We start from the raw sequence: 16,919 nt of genomic DNA on the forward strand, positions 1-16,919 counted from the left end.
TTTCCTTTTTCAGTGACTCTGCTACAGACACACTAATGTCTGAATGTTCTGAAGTACTGCGTGGCAGACAGCACGAACCGGATTTATGTCAAGAGATAAAGAAAAGTCTGTTCACACACATTTATGTATAAACATTTGAGTGAAGCAAAACTCATATGTAAAACTGAGAGCCAGTATAATGAATGGGCAAGTTGCAACTGATGGCTTGTCTTTATTCTCAGCAGTTTCAGAAAAACATTCATTGTCTTATAAATAACACCTTTCTGTGCACATAGTTACAGATTTGTCTCCACGTTTACAAATCAAACTTTTAAATCTTAGTGAATTTCACAAGATCTTGCAGATCACGTGCTCTGCATTTTATTGCTTTTAGTTAACTGTAAAAACTTTGGCTCCACCATGTGATGAGTGCTGATACTATGCGTTTTTACATTTACTACTAAAGGCTACAGCTTTTACTAGATCATCACAAGAATTATCACTAATCACCAACTAATACACGTAAAGGAATGCAAGGTTATTATAGCGTTGTCCCTTTCTACATTATGCTTGGCTTAAACGTAATGGTTTGTATGGCTGAGATACATACAGAGAATAAATGTAACACTTTGAGACAGATTTATGTAAAACATGAGGAGAGCACAGATTTTATTGTACTATTGTACAAATATTACTGGAAATCTAAATGTTGGTCAACAAGCTTCAAAGCATTTATTATCATTGCATTTGAAAATACAACAAAATTTTAATTGCATCACCAGGTTGCCGACCAAACGCACACAGTTATACGTGTCTCACAAAGTCCATTTACTGACTTTTTCATACATGTCAAGCATATAACATAAATTATTGATGGATTTATGTCACCTTACACAATATACTGAAACTATATTAAAATACTGCTTAGAAGAACTGCCTGCAGGGGAGTTTGTGCCCTTCATGTTTTTGTATTGCTTGATGTCTCTGTTGGTTCTCAGTCATCCAAAACACAAGCCGAGCAACAAAGCATATGCTGTGCAGTACAGAGAACTCTACATTGGAGAAGCCGCATAGCCACTCGACAAATACGTGACACAACATAGAAGAGCCACCACGACAGGTCAAGACTCAGCTGTACCTCTGCACTCAAAGGACAAAGTCACTCTTTCAGGGATACCAATGTTCATATTTTGGACTGAAAAGACAGATGGTTGGTTTGAAAGAGGAGCTAAATAGACCATCTATGTCCACTGTGAACGGCCACCTTTGAACAGAGTGAGCAGCTTATGACACCAACTGTCAGCTACCCACAATGCAGTCCTGAGATCCCTCAATAGGTCACATGATAGGGTAAAGGTCTTACAGTGGTTTCATCCAAAACCTCTGATGGTAATGGCCCACGCCTTTTTACACACTATGGCTAATGTCATGTCGCAGATGATTAATAGTGGGTCAATGATCACCTCCTAAGGGATAGCCCCTACTAGGGACTGGGACTTTCCACCTGATGAGAGGTAAAACGTCTTCAAAAAAAATTGATCTCTTAATTCTCTACTATGATCAACAGCTGTGAACAAACAAGCCAGTGTTTTATGCATAATACAGTTTTTTCCCCTTTCTCACTGACAACTGTGAAGCTTAGGTAATGTCACATGGTTTAGAGGTTTAGCAGCTCAGTGAAAACAGGATATAGTTTGTGGTTTTAATGTCATGACAACACAGGAAAAAGTAGCCCTGATGTTTTTATCTCAAACAAAATGAACAGCCCACGTCTGCTTAACACAACACAAGGAAAGCACCATCACTGATCAAAGCCTTTTATTTAATCTCCAAGGTTAAATGTTGGTTAGAACCTTTACAAGGTTGATGTAGTTTATTTAAATTATGTCAAATAAAATGTAGTTCAAATATAAAGCATTTATAAATAAGTATAAATAAGTATTTCATGTATATCAAATGCCTTCTAATTAACTTTCCCCCCCTTTATGTTTCCTTCAAAATTAATAATCCAGTGAGTACTTGTTAAATATGTTTACCTTCACGTTCACTGCAAAGATGGAATTGCTAAAGTGCCATAGTTTTATTAGACAGTTGACTGAAAGTCAACATGTTAGGGTTTAGGTTTCAGAATGTCAGACTGTTTAGGAGAACGTTAACTTTCATCTTGATTTGAAATAGGCGGTGTTTCTCTTGATTCTCTTGCAAGCTGCTTCAGTCTAATATCTGAGTAGACAACGTCCTCTTCAGCTTCATCTGAAAGAAGTAGAAACAGAAAACTGTGTCTTGTGTAATCAAAAGACGCTGATGTTGTACATTGAAAACAAGAAAGTTTTCACAAAGATTCACAATGACACAATATTTGTATTTTTTGCTCTGTACATCACCACAGTGGATTTCAAATAAAACAAATACGTGTGATTGAAGGAAAGACTTCAGTTTTAATTGGCTTTAATTCAAGGCTTAAAAAAATAGACCCTCAATTTCAGAGGCTCAAAACTGGATATTTAGACAATTGATTAACAAGCTGCATTAAGGCCAAGTTCTGTTTCCTTTTTATTTCCTGAAAAATGAAGCCGACATCATATCTAAAATCATACAAAAGCTCTAAATTTGTAATTGAAGCTTTTTGCTGTACATTTTAAATGTGAGTATAAGGAAGAGTGCCCAAAAAGTAAAGTACCTTTCGGGGTGGAAATGGACAACATAACAAGTTCATTACAAGCTGCAAACCAATAGTTACACTCCAGCAGAGTAAGGTGAGGCTTGATCTAAAAAGAGCCTGCACATTTCTGAAATAAATTTTCTGGACAGATGAAACCAATATTAACTTGTATCAGAAGGGAGGAGAAAAGTATGGAAAAGGAGTGAAATCGCTCATGAGCCCAAGGATACCAGACTGTATTACTAGGTGAAAGTAATGTTATGTGTACAAACTACACCCTTTTTGGCTCCTACCCCAAAGCACACTGTGTGCTGTTGATCTTACGTGCTGCACAATAATGTTTAATATTTAGTATTTACTGTCATATTCCCATATATCATTGTGATGTTATTTATTCTATTACTCTTGTTTACTTCTGCTTGTTTTCTTTTGTCTTTCTCAACAGGTGATCCAGGTGATCGATATATGCATTTTCTTTTTCTGCCCATTCTGTTGGTTTTTGTCTTTTGCCCTTCTCCCCCGTCCCTCTTCTCAGCTGTTTCTCTTTCCCTCTTTCTTTCTCCCCTTCTTTCCCCCAGCCAAGTCTGTCCCGTATTCAGCAAGTGAAAATAAAATAAACAATAAAAGGTGAATCAAATGGACCATTACAGCAAGGCTGGGATGGTCAACTTGGTAAAGTAAATCCGTTGGGCATCTTTCTTTGCCTTTAGACAATAATTCTGATGGCAAAAGAGCCAAACGGGACAGGCAAAAAAAAAAAAAGAAAAAAAAGAAAAAAAAGAAAAGAAAGTAATGTTATGGGCAAATGGGTCAATCATGCTTGCTGATGATGTGACTGCTGATAGAAGTAGAATGATCATGAAGCAACCCCATCTCTGCCGGGATTCAACTATTAAATACATAATTAAATTGATAAGCTGCAAACTAGCAACACGTGGCTTGTGGCAACACAAGGAAAGAAAAAGTAGCATTGTAAGCTCTATGGGTTGTAGGCAGTCATACTGCAAGATTGAATTAGATCATGTTAGTTTCTCCAGTAAAATTTTATTCCTTTGAAAACTGGAGACTGAAATAAAAAAAATACTGGTGGTGGCCAGTGTTACCCTCAGTGTCCACGTAGAAAAAAGCCTATCATATCACTTTCAAAATCCCACGTCGCTTTGTTCTCACAAGCACATTCACAAGATTTTCAGAAAACTTGATCTCTGATTTTGAGGTCTATTTCACTGAGATTCGAACTCACCCAAGATTTTTTGTAGATATGACTTTAATTAAATTTTGATACATTTGCTACGTTTCTTTATTCTCAAATTATCACATTCACAAACTTGGGTGTCCCGCCTGCCCATCTGCTTAACAGGGTGAAGACAATAACCCATCAGCCTTTTACAAATGAGGGGTAAATATTACTAAATATTTAATGAAAAACTTTTATAAAATTCTTTGAATTAAAGGTGAAAGTCAGCATTTCAATCACATATTGACTGTTTGTGTTGAAATCAATTGTGGTCCTGTACAGAAGTTGCTACAACGCTACAAAAATATCCTTTTGTCCAACAAATTATTGCCACTAACTGTTTTATAACAATTTAGCATATACTTCTGTGTGGTGATCATTGAGACAAAATTGATAAAGACAACACATTTAATATAAAAATCTTACCTTCATTAACAGTCATAATGCCAGTTGTGTTTTTGAATTTCCGGATACCAAGAAACACAGCCAGAATGAGTAGAATGGCAACAGCGCTTACTACCACAGCCACAGTCACAATGCAGTGGTCAGAAATATTACCTAGAAATTAAAACCATTAAGAAGAAATTACTGAAATAATGTAAATATAGTTTACTGGGCTACAATGTTCAATTCAATTCAATAAAACTTTATTGATCCCGAAGGTTGACCCCAAAGGAAATTGGGTTAAGGCTGCCGACCTTTGCCAGGGCCATCTTACCCTTCCGACCATACATACATTACACTACATCACATGGGGAAGACAGGTCAGAGGGGTATAACAATGCAAAATGCACAACATGAGAAAGACAAGGAGAAAAAAGAACCCCAGACTGCGCTCCAACAGGGAGATCAGTTTGAGAACAGAAAAAACACCTCAGACATGAGAAGCCAAGCAGGAAAGATAAGGGAGAGGGAGAAGGAGAAAGTGCGACCGGCTCCGTCAAGAGCCAAGAGTCTTCAAGTCATACGTACTTCCAATTTATGCTTCAGCATTTAAAATAAATAAAATAAATCATTTAAAATGAGAAAAACTCCTATAAATACCTATACTAAATAAAATAATAAAATAAATCACTATTTAAATATAACAGAACGTAATATTTTTTTTATATTACCTGTGCAGCTTATAAGGTGGATGATGGTTTGTTCTCTGCTTATATTGTTTTGGACGATACACATCAGCTTTCCCAGCAGCTGACCATGTAAACTGATAGAAACATTTGAAATGTTGCGGTTTTCTGCAATGCTAGGTTGGGTTTTTATCAACAAGTTATCATCCAAAAACAAGGTGAACTCTACTTCATCTCCTTCAGAGGAGCAGCTGACTGTCATCTGTTGTGGTGACAAACACATCTGCAAAACAGCTGGTTCTGACACAGGAGCTGAAAGACAAACATATAGTCAACATATAGTCACATATGGATGCAATACAAACTGCAATTTAACATCCACTGTCAGCTCTGCAGTGGTCGATATCTACAGACACTCTGTTTCTCTTTGTACCTGCTAAATTATTATTGTTAAAAAAAACTGCATCTTGCAATTTTTGTGATCTTTGGGAGAGTTTGTCAACATAGATATTTTTTTAAAACAAAATCCTAAAACAGATCTATACTGCTTTTAAAAAAACAACAACTTACAAGTTAGTAATGTTTTTGATTATCCAAAGATATATTTTAGCTTTACAACACATTTAACATGTTCATTTCTGTTACATATATTTCACACTACCTGTGCAGCTTGTAAGGTGGGTGATAGTTTGTTTTCTGCTGGCATTGTTTTGAGCAACACATGTCAGGTTTCCCATTAGCTGACCAGGTAAGTTGATGGTAACATTTGAAACGCTGTTGTTTTCTGTACCGTTGGCTGTAGGCTGTATCAACAACTTATCATCCAAAGACAAAATGAGCTCTACTTCATCTCCTTCAGAGAAACAGCTGACTGTCATCTGTTTTGGTGACAAACACATCTGCATAACAGCTGGTTCTGACACAGGAGCTGAAAAAAACAAACATATAGTCACATATAGACACAGTATCAACTGCAATAAGACATTCACTGCTACTCTAAGGAGTGTAAATACATATCAATACAGGCTTTATGTAAGTGCTTACTCATAGCTTACTTATATAAAATGTGTGCATAAAATGAATGATAATTTGATAACTCTCTTATAATATATAACCAGCAATAAGAACAACGATAAATACAAACTGTTCATGTAACTACCTGCTTTTTAAATTTCCAGTTTTAGCATTTTTTTTAGCACATTTTGACATGTACATTGTTATTACACAGATGTTATTCAATAAGTCAATAAGTTGTTGGTCTTACCGAGTATATGTAGATGGATGTTAACTGTGTGCAATAACACACCGTCAGTAGAACTGTGTGTTTCCATGCTGTACTCTCCAGAGTCATTTTTTGTTGCTTTTTCGAGTTTCAATGTTCCATTTGGGAAAAATATAGTACGATCCTTGTATTTTTCATTGAGACTAATTAATGTATCATTTATTAAGGTTAAAATTTTTTCTGTACTCTTTTTCAAGCTTGTCTTCATATGTGGTTTAGTAGGTATGTAAAAAACGAGTGGTTCTCCTAAAACTCCAAAACACGTCTGGGGTCCAGGTGCAGTTAGATTGCATTCTGAAGACCCTGGTAAGAAAATGAATAAACAAATGTATACAAAGAGGGAAATTAATAACTATCATTTATTTGCACTAAATAAATGAAAACCATAAACTTTGTATATATGTAACCAATTAATTGTTACTGACAAAATTCATGTGTATGAAACTTGAGTAATACTATTAATGGCACCGTTATCTGATGTACAGCACTATATCAAACAGAAATGTTCTCTCACCAGACTAAACAATAAATCATCTAAGTAATAACAAATAATAAGATAAAACATTAAAATGTTTAATGTGGATTAACAATATGGATTCATTTTGTTCTTCTAGGTACTGTTTACTGGCTGAAGCGTACCTTGTGGCACAGCGGTCATTGCTGGAGTTGCGATGATGATGTAGATCAAAATCATCTTCTGTTTGGACAGAATCAGATTATTTTGCATGTGTAGTGTACTATCAAATGTGTGAATTATCTACACAATGAATCAATAGAAACTGTTCTTACTTTGGAAAATAATGCAACAACTACTGACATACTAGACATTTTTTCCTTTTTAACTAATGTCGCCATGACAACAGTCACTCACCATATTTAAAATAAGATGTCTTCTTACTCTCTGGCATGTGAATTCACCACTGGCACCTGGATGGTATATTTCTGGTCTTTTTTCCCTTTCATGAAGAAAATGGAGGAAGACATTATTTGCCTTCATCACAACCAGAGCACGAGACTCACTGTAAATATAAAATCATTTGGTACACTACATTACTCTGTTTGGGTCGGGGGACCCGATCCTTGGGGTGGACCAATTTTTTGTGTGTGGGGTTTAAAAGCCACCAAGGCACGGTGTTTAGAAAAAATGCGTCTCAGCTGTTCTGATGCTCCTGACACATACGGGATCACTATGGGTTTTTGCTTAGGCAGCAGTTGTCCTTCTCTCCTGGATTGGCTAGAGCTTTCTTTAGGTGTCTTACCAGCTTTGACAAATGTCCAGGTGGGATGACCACATTTACTAAGGGCCTTCTTGATGTGATGTTCTTCTGCCTCCCTGGCCGCTGTGTCTGTGGGGATGGTGTTGGCTCTATGTTGTAGCGTCCTGATGACACCCACTTTATGCTCCAGTGGATGATGAGAGTCAAACCTTAAATACTGATCCGTATGCGTAGGTTTACGGTACACATCAGCTTTTAGATGTCCCCCATTACTGATGGAAATCTCACAGTCTAAGAAGGCTAACCTGCCAATTTTCATATCCTCCCTGGTGAATTTGATGTGTCGGTCCACCGAGTTAATGTTATCCATGAATTGTGGTATGTCCTGGGACATTCCAGGGTAGGATACCAAAGCCCTCTTTTCCACTTCTTCCATGTACAAATTGGCCACGATGGGTGAAACTGGGGAACCCATGACCCACCCATGTTTCTGCCTGTAGTACTGACCCTTGTATGTGAAATAGGTGGAATTAAGATACAGTTCCAAAAGCAAACACACTTGGTCGAAGCTGAGAGTGGCAATGACCTCCCAGTGGAAATTTCCTTCAGTGGTGCCGGTTTCAGTCATTATGCTAATGTACTGTTTATAAGATTGGGGCAACCTACAGTCAGCTGAGACTAAAGAAGTCACTTGGATGAGTGACAAACGTTTCTCCCACTGAAAACACTACGTCCAGATGAACAGAATCAACTTTTGGGGATTTACTTACTTGGATGATTGAGCATGCATCAAGACGATGTACGACGTTTAGTTAAAGTTCTGTGTGCATATGTGTGGGTTGTACCTGTATGTCAGATATTTTCTAAAAATACCATTTTTTTGTTGGAAGCACTCACAGTATAAGACTTCCCATTACTTTAACAAGTCTAGTAACTCTCATTTTAATTGTTATATTAATTGTTATATGGCTGATCAAACAAATTATAACTATCAATGAATATTTTGCAGCAATAATTACATGTGAAAACAGTTTTCAAATTGCTACTTTAAGCTTAAATTTTACTGTTGTCGTCAACACATCAGCACTATTTATGACATATTTGTCTGAACTGTGGACACCAAAGCTATGGTGACCAATCAAAAGGGTTTCATAACATTTTTTGTGTTATCTAGTATTTTTTACAATCATAATCAATCAATCAATGTTTACATTTTTTAGATTGTTTTTATAGTACAGTAATTTCACCGATTAGAATTAAGTTTAGCATTACTTACCAGCAACTTCAGTTCTTCTCTGTGGCGGCAGTTATGACGGGCTTTGGGCTGCTGTGTTTGTCTTGTGGTTTGGACAGAAATGAGTAAGCATGTATTTAAAGTCATGTTAGTCTTACTCAAGCAATTAAGTGTCTCATTATACTTGTCTTTACTTATACAAACATGTAAATGCAGTAGTTAGACAAATTAGAGTATCACTAGTCATGTTTGAGCTGCTATGTGGATGGAAAGAGTATCTTTACTTACAGTTACTAAGTGTAGCCCAGAAAATCATCTCGGGGTTAAACTGTTGATAATAGAAGAGAATCTTTTAAGGTGTGTTTTGCAATATATGCAAAAAGACAGCATTGAGGGTTCCTTTAAATCATGGAAATGTCCCATTATATTACTATAGCATCACAAAAGTTTAGATAAGTTAATTCATCAAGACACCCAACACAGATAATCCCATGTTCTACTCTCACTAGACTGACTGTGATACCGCATGCTTCTCTGAATCTCTGTAAACATACCAATGAAGCACTATATGCCTTTAAAAGGATTTTATTCTCACGTCCTGTGAACTCATCAACATGGTCTACAGCAAGTATCGGTTGACACCCTAATGTGGGATGCTAAAACTATGTTAGGTTAAAACCACAGCTCTTTCCATTTTAAATTTGTTGCAGATGCACTGACTGATTGAAGTTTATATTTAAAGATAAAAAGAAAGTACACCCACACAAAGTGTGAGAGAGAGGGGTACAATATCATATAAACTGCAGGGAGAGAAATGTGATTATAATATATTAAGGTTAGTTAAATGATCTGGTATAAAAGTAATAGAATAATGTTCGTGTATTAAGAGTGGTTTATACTTTGGAGACATTACTTCACAAAGACACAGTGAAGCTCCTTCTGATCGTCTCTATACTTGTCCATCAACACCCTGAAAACAAACACTGTATCAGTAGCACTCTTTCTTGGCATTAAGCTATACTGCTGCTCACTCGTCACTTTCTCTCTTATTAACCTAGCTTCAACACTTTCCTTTCTCTTCATGGTATGGCTCATCCACTGTAAATCACTCATGTTCGTAAAAACTAGTACCAGTGCAATTCCCCATTCCTCAGCCATCTCACTCTCCAAGACTGAGTTAAAATAAATCAAGTTAAAAAGCCAACTCTATTTTTTTTTAAATCTATCTTAGACAGACAGATAGATGGTGATGTAGTTTTATGATAAGCCAAAGCCAGCTTGGCTCAAAACTAACTCAAATTATCTCCAACACACTGCTGTAAGGTTACTATTAGTTTCAGGTGCATCACTCTGGTGCTGAACCCACCAGTTAGCTCATTTCTGTCACTTGGTGTATGGGTTTGATAGCTGAAGCATAAACCGAGCTAGCATAGTTGTTGTATTAACAATAACATTTCAGTTTTTACAAAGCTACACTATACTTAGACTAAAAAATGACATAAACATGTACTTACAGCATACATGTGTAGTCTCTCCATGTAAGTCTGCTTTATATGTATGCAACTAGCACTTGCAGTATACTAGGCAGCTGGTGGCTAAAATCACTGGTACTGGCGCCACCTGGTGGTGAGCCTGTAATGCTTCATCCCAGGGTTAATATTAACAGACAGTCTGTTAAAAGAAGCTGTAACTCAGGAGTTTTCGGTCTTTTCAGTGCTTTGAGAAGAACACATGTCAGTTGTAAATCATTCATTTCTATGCATGCATCAGAGTCAACACATTTACGTTTATATTTGAGAACATTTTACACATTTACAAAGCTTTCACAAATCTCTGTTTAAATTTCGATATTTGTTTACACATTTACAAATCTGATCTCTCACATATGGTTGTAAATAGGAAAACATGGATTGAGGTACAAATATACAACTATCCACTCAAATTTACAAAACAATTACTGCAGTAATAGCCTTTACAATCACAATTAAACAAGATCTTGCAGGTGTTCTGCATTTTATTGCACTGGATCCATCACCACCTGGTATGGCAACAGCACTGCCTACAACTTCAAAGCTCTCCAGAGAGTGGAGCAAAGATACAGTAATTGGAGGTGAGCTTCCCTCCCTCCAGCACATCTACAGGAAGCGGTGCCTGAGGAAAGCGGGGAGGATCCTCAAAGACTCCAGTCACCCCAGTCACACACTGTTCAAACTACTTCAGTCCAGCAGGATGTATGATAGTGTCCGGTCCTGAACCAGCAGACTGAGGGACAGCTTTTTCTATCAGGGCATCAGACTGCTCAACATTGACCACTAACATAGACACTTCACTGTCACTTACCGAAACTTCGACACTTATGCACTCCATATTGCACATAAATGCCATTTCTTTTGCACAATATTCATACTGCTGACTTCTCTATATGTTATATATATAAAAAACACCCAGCACGCCCCTGCGGGCGGTTTATCCTTCAAGCTCGGGTCCTCTACCAGAGGCCTGGGAGCTTGAGGGTCCTGCGCAGTATCTTAGCTGTTCCCAGGACTGCGCTCTTCTGGACAGAGATCTCCGATGTTGTTCCCGGGATCTGCTGGAGCCACTCGCCTAGCTTGGGAGTCACCGCACCTAGTGCTCCGATTACCACGGGGACCACCGTTACCTTCACCCTCCACATCCTCTCGAGCTCTTCTCTGAGCCCTTGGTATTTCTCCAGCTTCTCGTGTTCCTTCTTCCTGATATTGCTGTCATTCGGAACCGCTACATCGATCACTACGGCCGTCTTCTTCTGTTTGTCTACCACCACTATGTCCGGTTGGTTAGCCACCACCATTTTGTCCGTCTGTATCTGGAAGTCCCACAGGATCTTAGCTCGGTCATTCTCCACCACCCTTGGGGGCATCTCCCATTTTGACCTCGGGACTTCCAGGTTATACTCGGCACAGATGTTCCTGTACACTATGCCGGCCACTTGGTTATGGCGTTCCATGTATGCCTTGCCTGCTAGCATCTTGCACCCTGCTGTTATGTGCTGGATTGTCTCTGGGGCATCTTTACACAGCCTGCACCTGGGGTCTTGCCTGGTGTGATAGACCCCAGCCTCTATGGATCTTGTACTCAGAGCTTGTTCTTGTGCTGCCATGATTAGTGCCTCTGTGCTGTCTTTCAGTCCAGCTTTGTCCAGCCACTGGTAGGATTTCTGGATATCAGCCACCTCCTCTATCTGCCGGTGGTACATACCGTGCAGGGGCCTGTCCTTCCATGATGGTTCCTCGTCTCCCTCCTCTTTCTTGGGTTTCTGCTGCCTGAGGTATTCACTGAGCACTCGGTCAGTTGGGGCCATCTTCCCAATGTATTCTTGGATGTTCCTTGTCTCATCCTGGACTGTGGTGCTGACACTCACCAGTCCCCGGCCCCCTTCCTTCCGCTTAGCGTACAGCCTCAGGGTGCTGGACTTGGGGTGAAACCCTCCATGCATGGTCAGGAGCTTTCTTGTCTTTATGTCAGTGGCTTCTATCTCCTCCTTTGGCCAGCCTATTACCCCAGCAGGGTACCTGATCACGGGCAGGGCGTATGTGTTGATGGCCCGGATCTTGTTCTTACCATTCAGCTGACTCCTCAGGACTTGCCTGACCCTCTGCAGGTACTTGGTGGTTGCAGCCTTTCTAGCGGCCTCTTCATGGTTCCCATTTGCCTGCGGGATCCCCAGGTACTTGTAACTGTCCTCTATGTCTGCAATGTTGCCTTCTGGTAGTTCAATCCCCTCAGTTCTGACTACCTTCCCTCTCTTTGTTACCATCCGACTACACTTCTCCAGTCCGAACGACATTCCAATGTCATTGCTGTATAGCCTGGTAGTGTGGATCAGTGAATCGATGTCTCGTTCACTCTTGGCATACAGCTTGATGTCATCCATGTACAGGAGGTGGCTGACAACTGCTCCGTTCCGTAGTCGGTATCCGTAGCCAGTCTTGTTAATGATCTCACTGAGGGGGTTCAGGCCTATGCAGAACAGCAGTGGGGACAGAGCATCTCCTTGGTAGATCCCGCACTTGATGGTAACTTGTGCTATGGGCTTGGAGTTGGCCTCTAGTGTTGTACGCCACATCCCCATTGAGTTCCTGATGAAGGCTCTTAGGGTCCCATTGATCTTGTACAATTCTAGGCATTCCAGTATCCAGCTGTGGGGCATTGAGTCATAGGCCTTCTTGTAATCAATCCAGGCAGTGCACAGGTTGGTCAGTCTGGTCTTGCAGTCTCGGCTGATTGTTCTGTCTACCAGTAGCTGGTGTTTTGCACCTCTGGTATTCTTGCCAATTCCTTTCTGTGTCCCGCTCATGTATTGACCCATGTGCCTGTTCATCTTAGCCGATATGATGCCTGACAGGAGCTTCCATGTAGTACTGAGGCAGGTTATTGGTCGGTAGTTGGAGGGGACCGGTCCCTTCTTGGGGTCCTTGGGGATCAGGACCGTCCGGCCTTCAGTTAGCCATTCCGGGTGTCTCTCGTTAACTAGCAGCTGGTTCATTTGTGCTGCCAGACGCTCGTGGAGTGCAGTCAGCTTCTTCAGCCAGTAGGCGTGAACCATGTCGGGCCCTGTTGCTGTCCAACTCTTCATACTGGAGACCCTTTCTTGGATATCTGCCACTGTGATGGTTACTGGACCCTGTTCAGGGAGGTCGCTGTGGTCTGCCCTCAGATCCACTAGCCACTGAGCATTGCCGTTATGGGTTGCATCCTTCTCCCATATGCTCTTCCAGTATTGCTCCGTCTCCAGCCTTGGTGGTGCTGTTCTCTTATTGTTCCCTTGCCACTGAGAGTACACCTTTGCTGGTTCTGTGGAGAACAGCTGGTTTATTCTCCTGCCTTCTATCTCTCTGGTGTACCTCCTCAAGCGGCTGGCCAAGGCTGTGAGTCTTTGCTTGGCAGTTTCCAAGGCCTCAGGTATGGACAGCTTGCTGTATTTCTTAGGCACCTTATTTGTCGCACCTTTCTGCAACTCCGTTAGTTGGCTAACCTCCCTCCGTGCTACTTTGATCTTGCCCTCTAGCCTCCTTCTCCATGGAGGGTACTGCCCCTTGTGGCTGTTCAACTTGTAGCCAAGCATCTCACTGATCACTGCTGCCGTATTGTAGATCAGCTTGTTAGTGTCGGTAATCGTGGTTGTAGGTATTGCCCGTAGTGCTGCATTAACATCATCTAGCAGACCTTCTGAGGGTACTTCACGTAATCTTGGTAACCGGCTACGGGGGATCCAGGTTTCAAGCTTGGCCATGATCCTATTTTTCAGGTCAGTTCCTCTCGCACTCAACGATCCTTCTCCTATCGCACTTGGGGCTATGTACCCAATCTCGGGTGGGGGTGATGATATCTCCCCCCTGACCTGGCGTCCTGACTCCTCCTTGCCGTAGCATTTGTGTTGTACCTCGTCAATCTCTAGCTGTGAGAGCAGTCCCTTCTTTCGAATGTTGGAACACTGAGCTACTAGTTGTTTCGCCGTCATTGTGGATGTTGGGTATCGAAGAATCCATAGGTCCCTCATCCTATTCATGTAGCCCCTTCCGCCGGGGTTACTTGCGTAGTAGCATTCCAACAACGCCCTGTTTTCGTCCCTTGCCCACCGATGCCTTCTTGTTCCAGTAGCCCACTTTTCGTCAGGGTGCCCTGGTTCCTCAACACCTGACGCGGACCTTGTTGATCCGGGCGACGTCCGAGCCGGCATGCCTTCATATTTATCTGTCTCGCTCATGTCTGCGGTAGGCTTGCTTAGCATAGGGGGTCTAGCCTTAGGACCCTTACTGGATACAGACGCCCCAGGCAGGAATCGAACTTGCGATCCTCTGTTCCAAAGGCGTGTAGTTTAACCACTACGCTATCCAGCTGCTATATATATATATATATATATATATTTATATATAAAAACACCCAGCACGCCCCTCCGGGCAGTTTATCCTTCAAGCTCAGGTCCTCTACCAGAGGCCTGGGAGCTTGAGGGTCCTGCGCAGTATCTTAGCTGTTCCCAGGACTGCGCTCTTCTGGACAGAGATCTCCGATGTTATTCCCGGGATCTGCTGGAGCCACTCGCCTAGCTTGGGAGTCACCGCACCTAGTGCTCCGATTACCACGGGGACCACCGTTACCTTCAAGGACCATGACATGTTGCTTGTGAAGCTTTGACACAAGAATTTCTCTCGCGTGTGCTGTACCAGTGTGCCAATAATGTGTTGTGACAATAAAAGTGATTTGATTTGATTATAAAAGAAAACAATAATTCTTGTTCACAAGTTACAGAGTGAGTTTATTACACTCTTGTCTCTTTCCACTTTATGTCTGGCTTTGGTTTATAGTTTGTACTGCAAAACACAGAAAATAAATGCAACATTTTGAGAATGTTGGGATTAATACTGGGATTAATAAAGTATGCTGATTGAGAAGGAATTGTGTGGAACACGAGGAAAACACGTTTTATTATACTTTCAAAATGTCACATGACCACAAAACATGGCATATAATACTGAGACTCTAAGCCGCAGGCAAAAAGCTGTATGCACTGAGAATACATGACTAAAATAACAAACTGTAACAGGAGAAGTATTTCTAGAGTGAGCCTTTCATGTTTTTTGTATTGTTACATAGAATAAGTGGGCATTTTGATATCTGCTATGATTCCTAATAGTAATATCAGGCCAGTGTTACGCAAGATACATGTATAGTATACACTTTCTCAGCGTGTGCTGTGCAACTAAGTTGGGTTTCATTGTTTTACAGTCATGACAGACACAGTGAATATTAGCTAAAATGTTTAAGCTATGAGATGATGGTTGATGCTTGACTCAGCTGTTGTCTTAGAGAGGCACAGCTCACCTTTGCTGTTATTTGCTATATATACAAAGAAGAGCACAAGAAACGCACAAACACTAATGACCACAGCTTTTTAAATCTCCAGTGTTATATGTAAGATGTTGGTGAGAGCTTCTAACTGAAACTGCTAACTTGGCATGAACAGGTTTAAGACTGGTGCTAGGTCAGAATGTATTAGGGGAAAGCTAACTTGCATCTTGATTTGAACGTGGTGTTGCTTTTCTTGTACGCTGTTTCACTTTAACATCTGAGTAGATGATGTCATCTTCAGCATCATCTGAAAGACATAGAAACAGAAATTGATTTTTAGGTAGTCAAAAGATTTTACAATTATATATGAAAGACTTGTAACAATAATGTTAGGATACTGTCAAATTCAGGTAGTTTGTACTATGTGCACCACTGCAATGGATTTTGAAAGAAACAACCAAAATATGATTGAATTCCAGACTTAGGGAATTTAACAAAAGTGTTGCATTAGCTGTTTATGAGTTGGATCTATTGAACCCTGATGTTAGATTGCATCCCAAAGACCCAAATTGATGCAGACCATCAAAACTTTAGGAGAACTTTAGAAGTCAGTAAACTGGTACATTCTTTTAAAAAAGGATTTCACTGGCTGGCTCAGCAATGCCATTCTTCTTCTTGCCATGCAAACCTCCACCTCAGAGGCTCTTTGAGATCCCTCATGTAATCCCACCCCCACCTTGACCTCCTTCCTCACACTACACTACTGTCTCACTGTCTTCATACATGTCCTGCACCACCCTCATATAGTTCTTGGACACTCTTCTTTCTCATATAGTGCCCTGTTTTCTCTTCTCCACCCAGGCACAGTGCAACTCCTTCTGGACTTCTCTATACTTCTCTATCAAAACTGTCTCATTAACATATGACTCTCTCATCCCTCCTTAACCTAATGTTAAAAAAACCTTCCCACAGCTTCAGGGAATGGTTCAGTCTGTTTTGCAAGTATCTTCCCTGTATCTTGTATCATATCTTCACAGGTATGTAATCTGGAGTTCAACGCTTCCGTACAGATCCTTTGCACTTCCTTCTTCACTATCTTCACTCCATTTGAGGCCTTCCTCTCTGAAGATGGTCCTTAAAATACTCACTGTAACTTACTGCACATCCTTTCCAGCTCATTTTTTTAAAAATAACAAGTCAATACAAGGCACTTCCTCCTTCTTCAGTATCCAGCCTCACATACACGTCAGTTTGACCCTTTTTCCTTTGTCACCTCTCTCTTCGCTGTACACTAGATGCCAAGTGCTCCTGACCTTTTGACTTTTTCTTTCCCAGCCTTGTACTTTCTGGTGCTTACTCATTCCAACACCAAATCTCCTTGTCTTCTTCCCTCTGTTCATTAATTAAACC

General features: G+C 40.4%; 1 protein-coding gene across 1 annotated transcript; it reads right to left on the reverse strand.

Moving 5' to 3' along the window:
• Window positions 1-879: 879 nt before the first annotated feature.
• On the reverse strand, window positions 880-10,224 carry LOC146566032 (uncharacterized). The gene is made up of 10 exons (XM_085287984.1): window positions 10,196-10,224; window positions 8,970-9,009; window positions 8,724-8,784; window positions 7,102-7,186; window positions 6,870-6,927; window positions 6,213-6,533; window positions 5,610-5,876; window positions 4,994-5,260; window positions 4,305-4,436; window positions 880-2,232 (listed from the first exon to the last, which is right to left on the reverse strand). Exons 4-10 carry the CDS (start codon window positions 7,102-7,104, stop codon window positions 2,132-2,134), a joined length of 1,149 nt encoding a protein of 382 aa, XP_085144110.1. The 5' UTR covers window positions 7,105-7,186; window positions 8,724-8,784; window positions 8,970-9,009; window positions 10,196-10,224; the 3' UTR covers window positions 880-2,131.
• Between the last annotated feature and the right edge of the window lie 6,695 nt (window positions 10,225-16,919).

The sequence above is a fragment of the Mchenga conophoros genome, linkage group LG10 (genome assembly GCF_057382185.1).
Source record: "Mchenga conophoros isolate Kocher_MC1m ecotype Shallow Benthic linkage group LG10, M_conophoros_male_GT1.1, whole genome shotgun sequence".
NCBI lineage: Eukaryota > Metazoa > Chordata > Actinopteri > Cichliformes > Cichlidae > Mchenga > Mchenga conophoros.

What these genes read in the sequence shown, in the direction of transcription:
- LOC146566032 (XM_085287984.1), bottom strand. An exon ending in CCACCTTATAAGCTGCACAG is followed by an intron (nt 4,437 to 4,993) that starts GTAATATAAAAA and finishes TTTAATTTCTAG; the next exon opens with GTAATATTTCTGACCACTGC. An exon ending in CATTATGACTGTTAATGAAG is followed by an intron (nt 2,233 to 4,304) that starts GTAAGATTTTTA and finishes TACTTCTTTCAG; the next exon opens with ATGAAGCTGAAGAGGACGTT.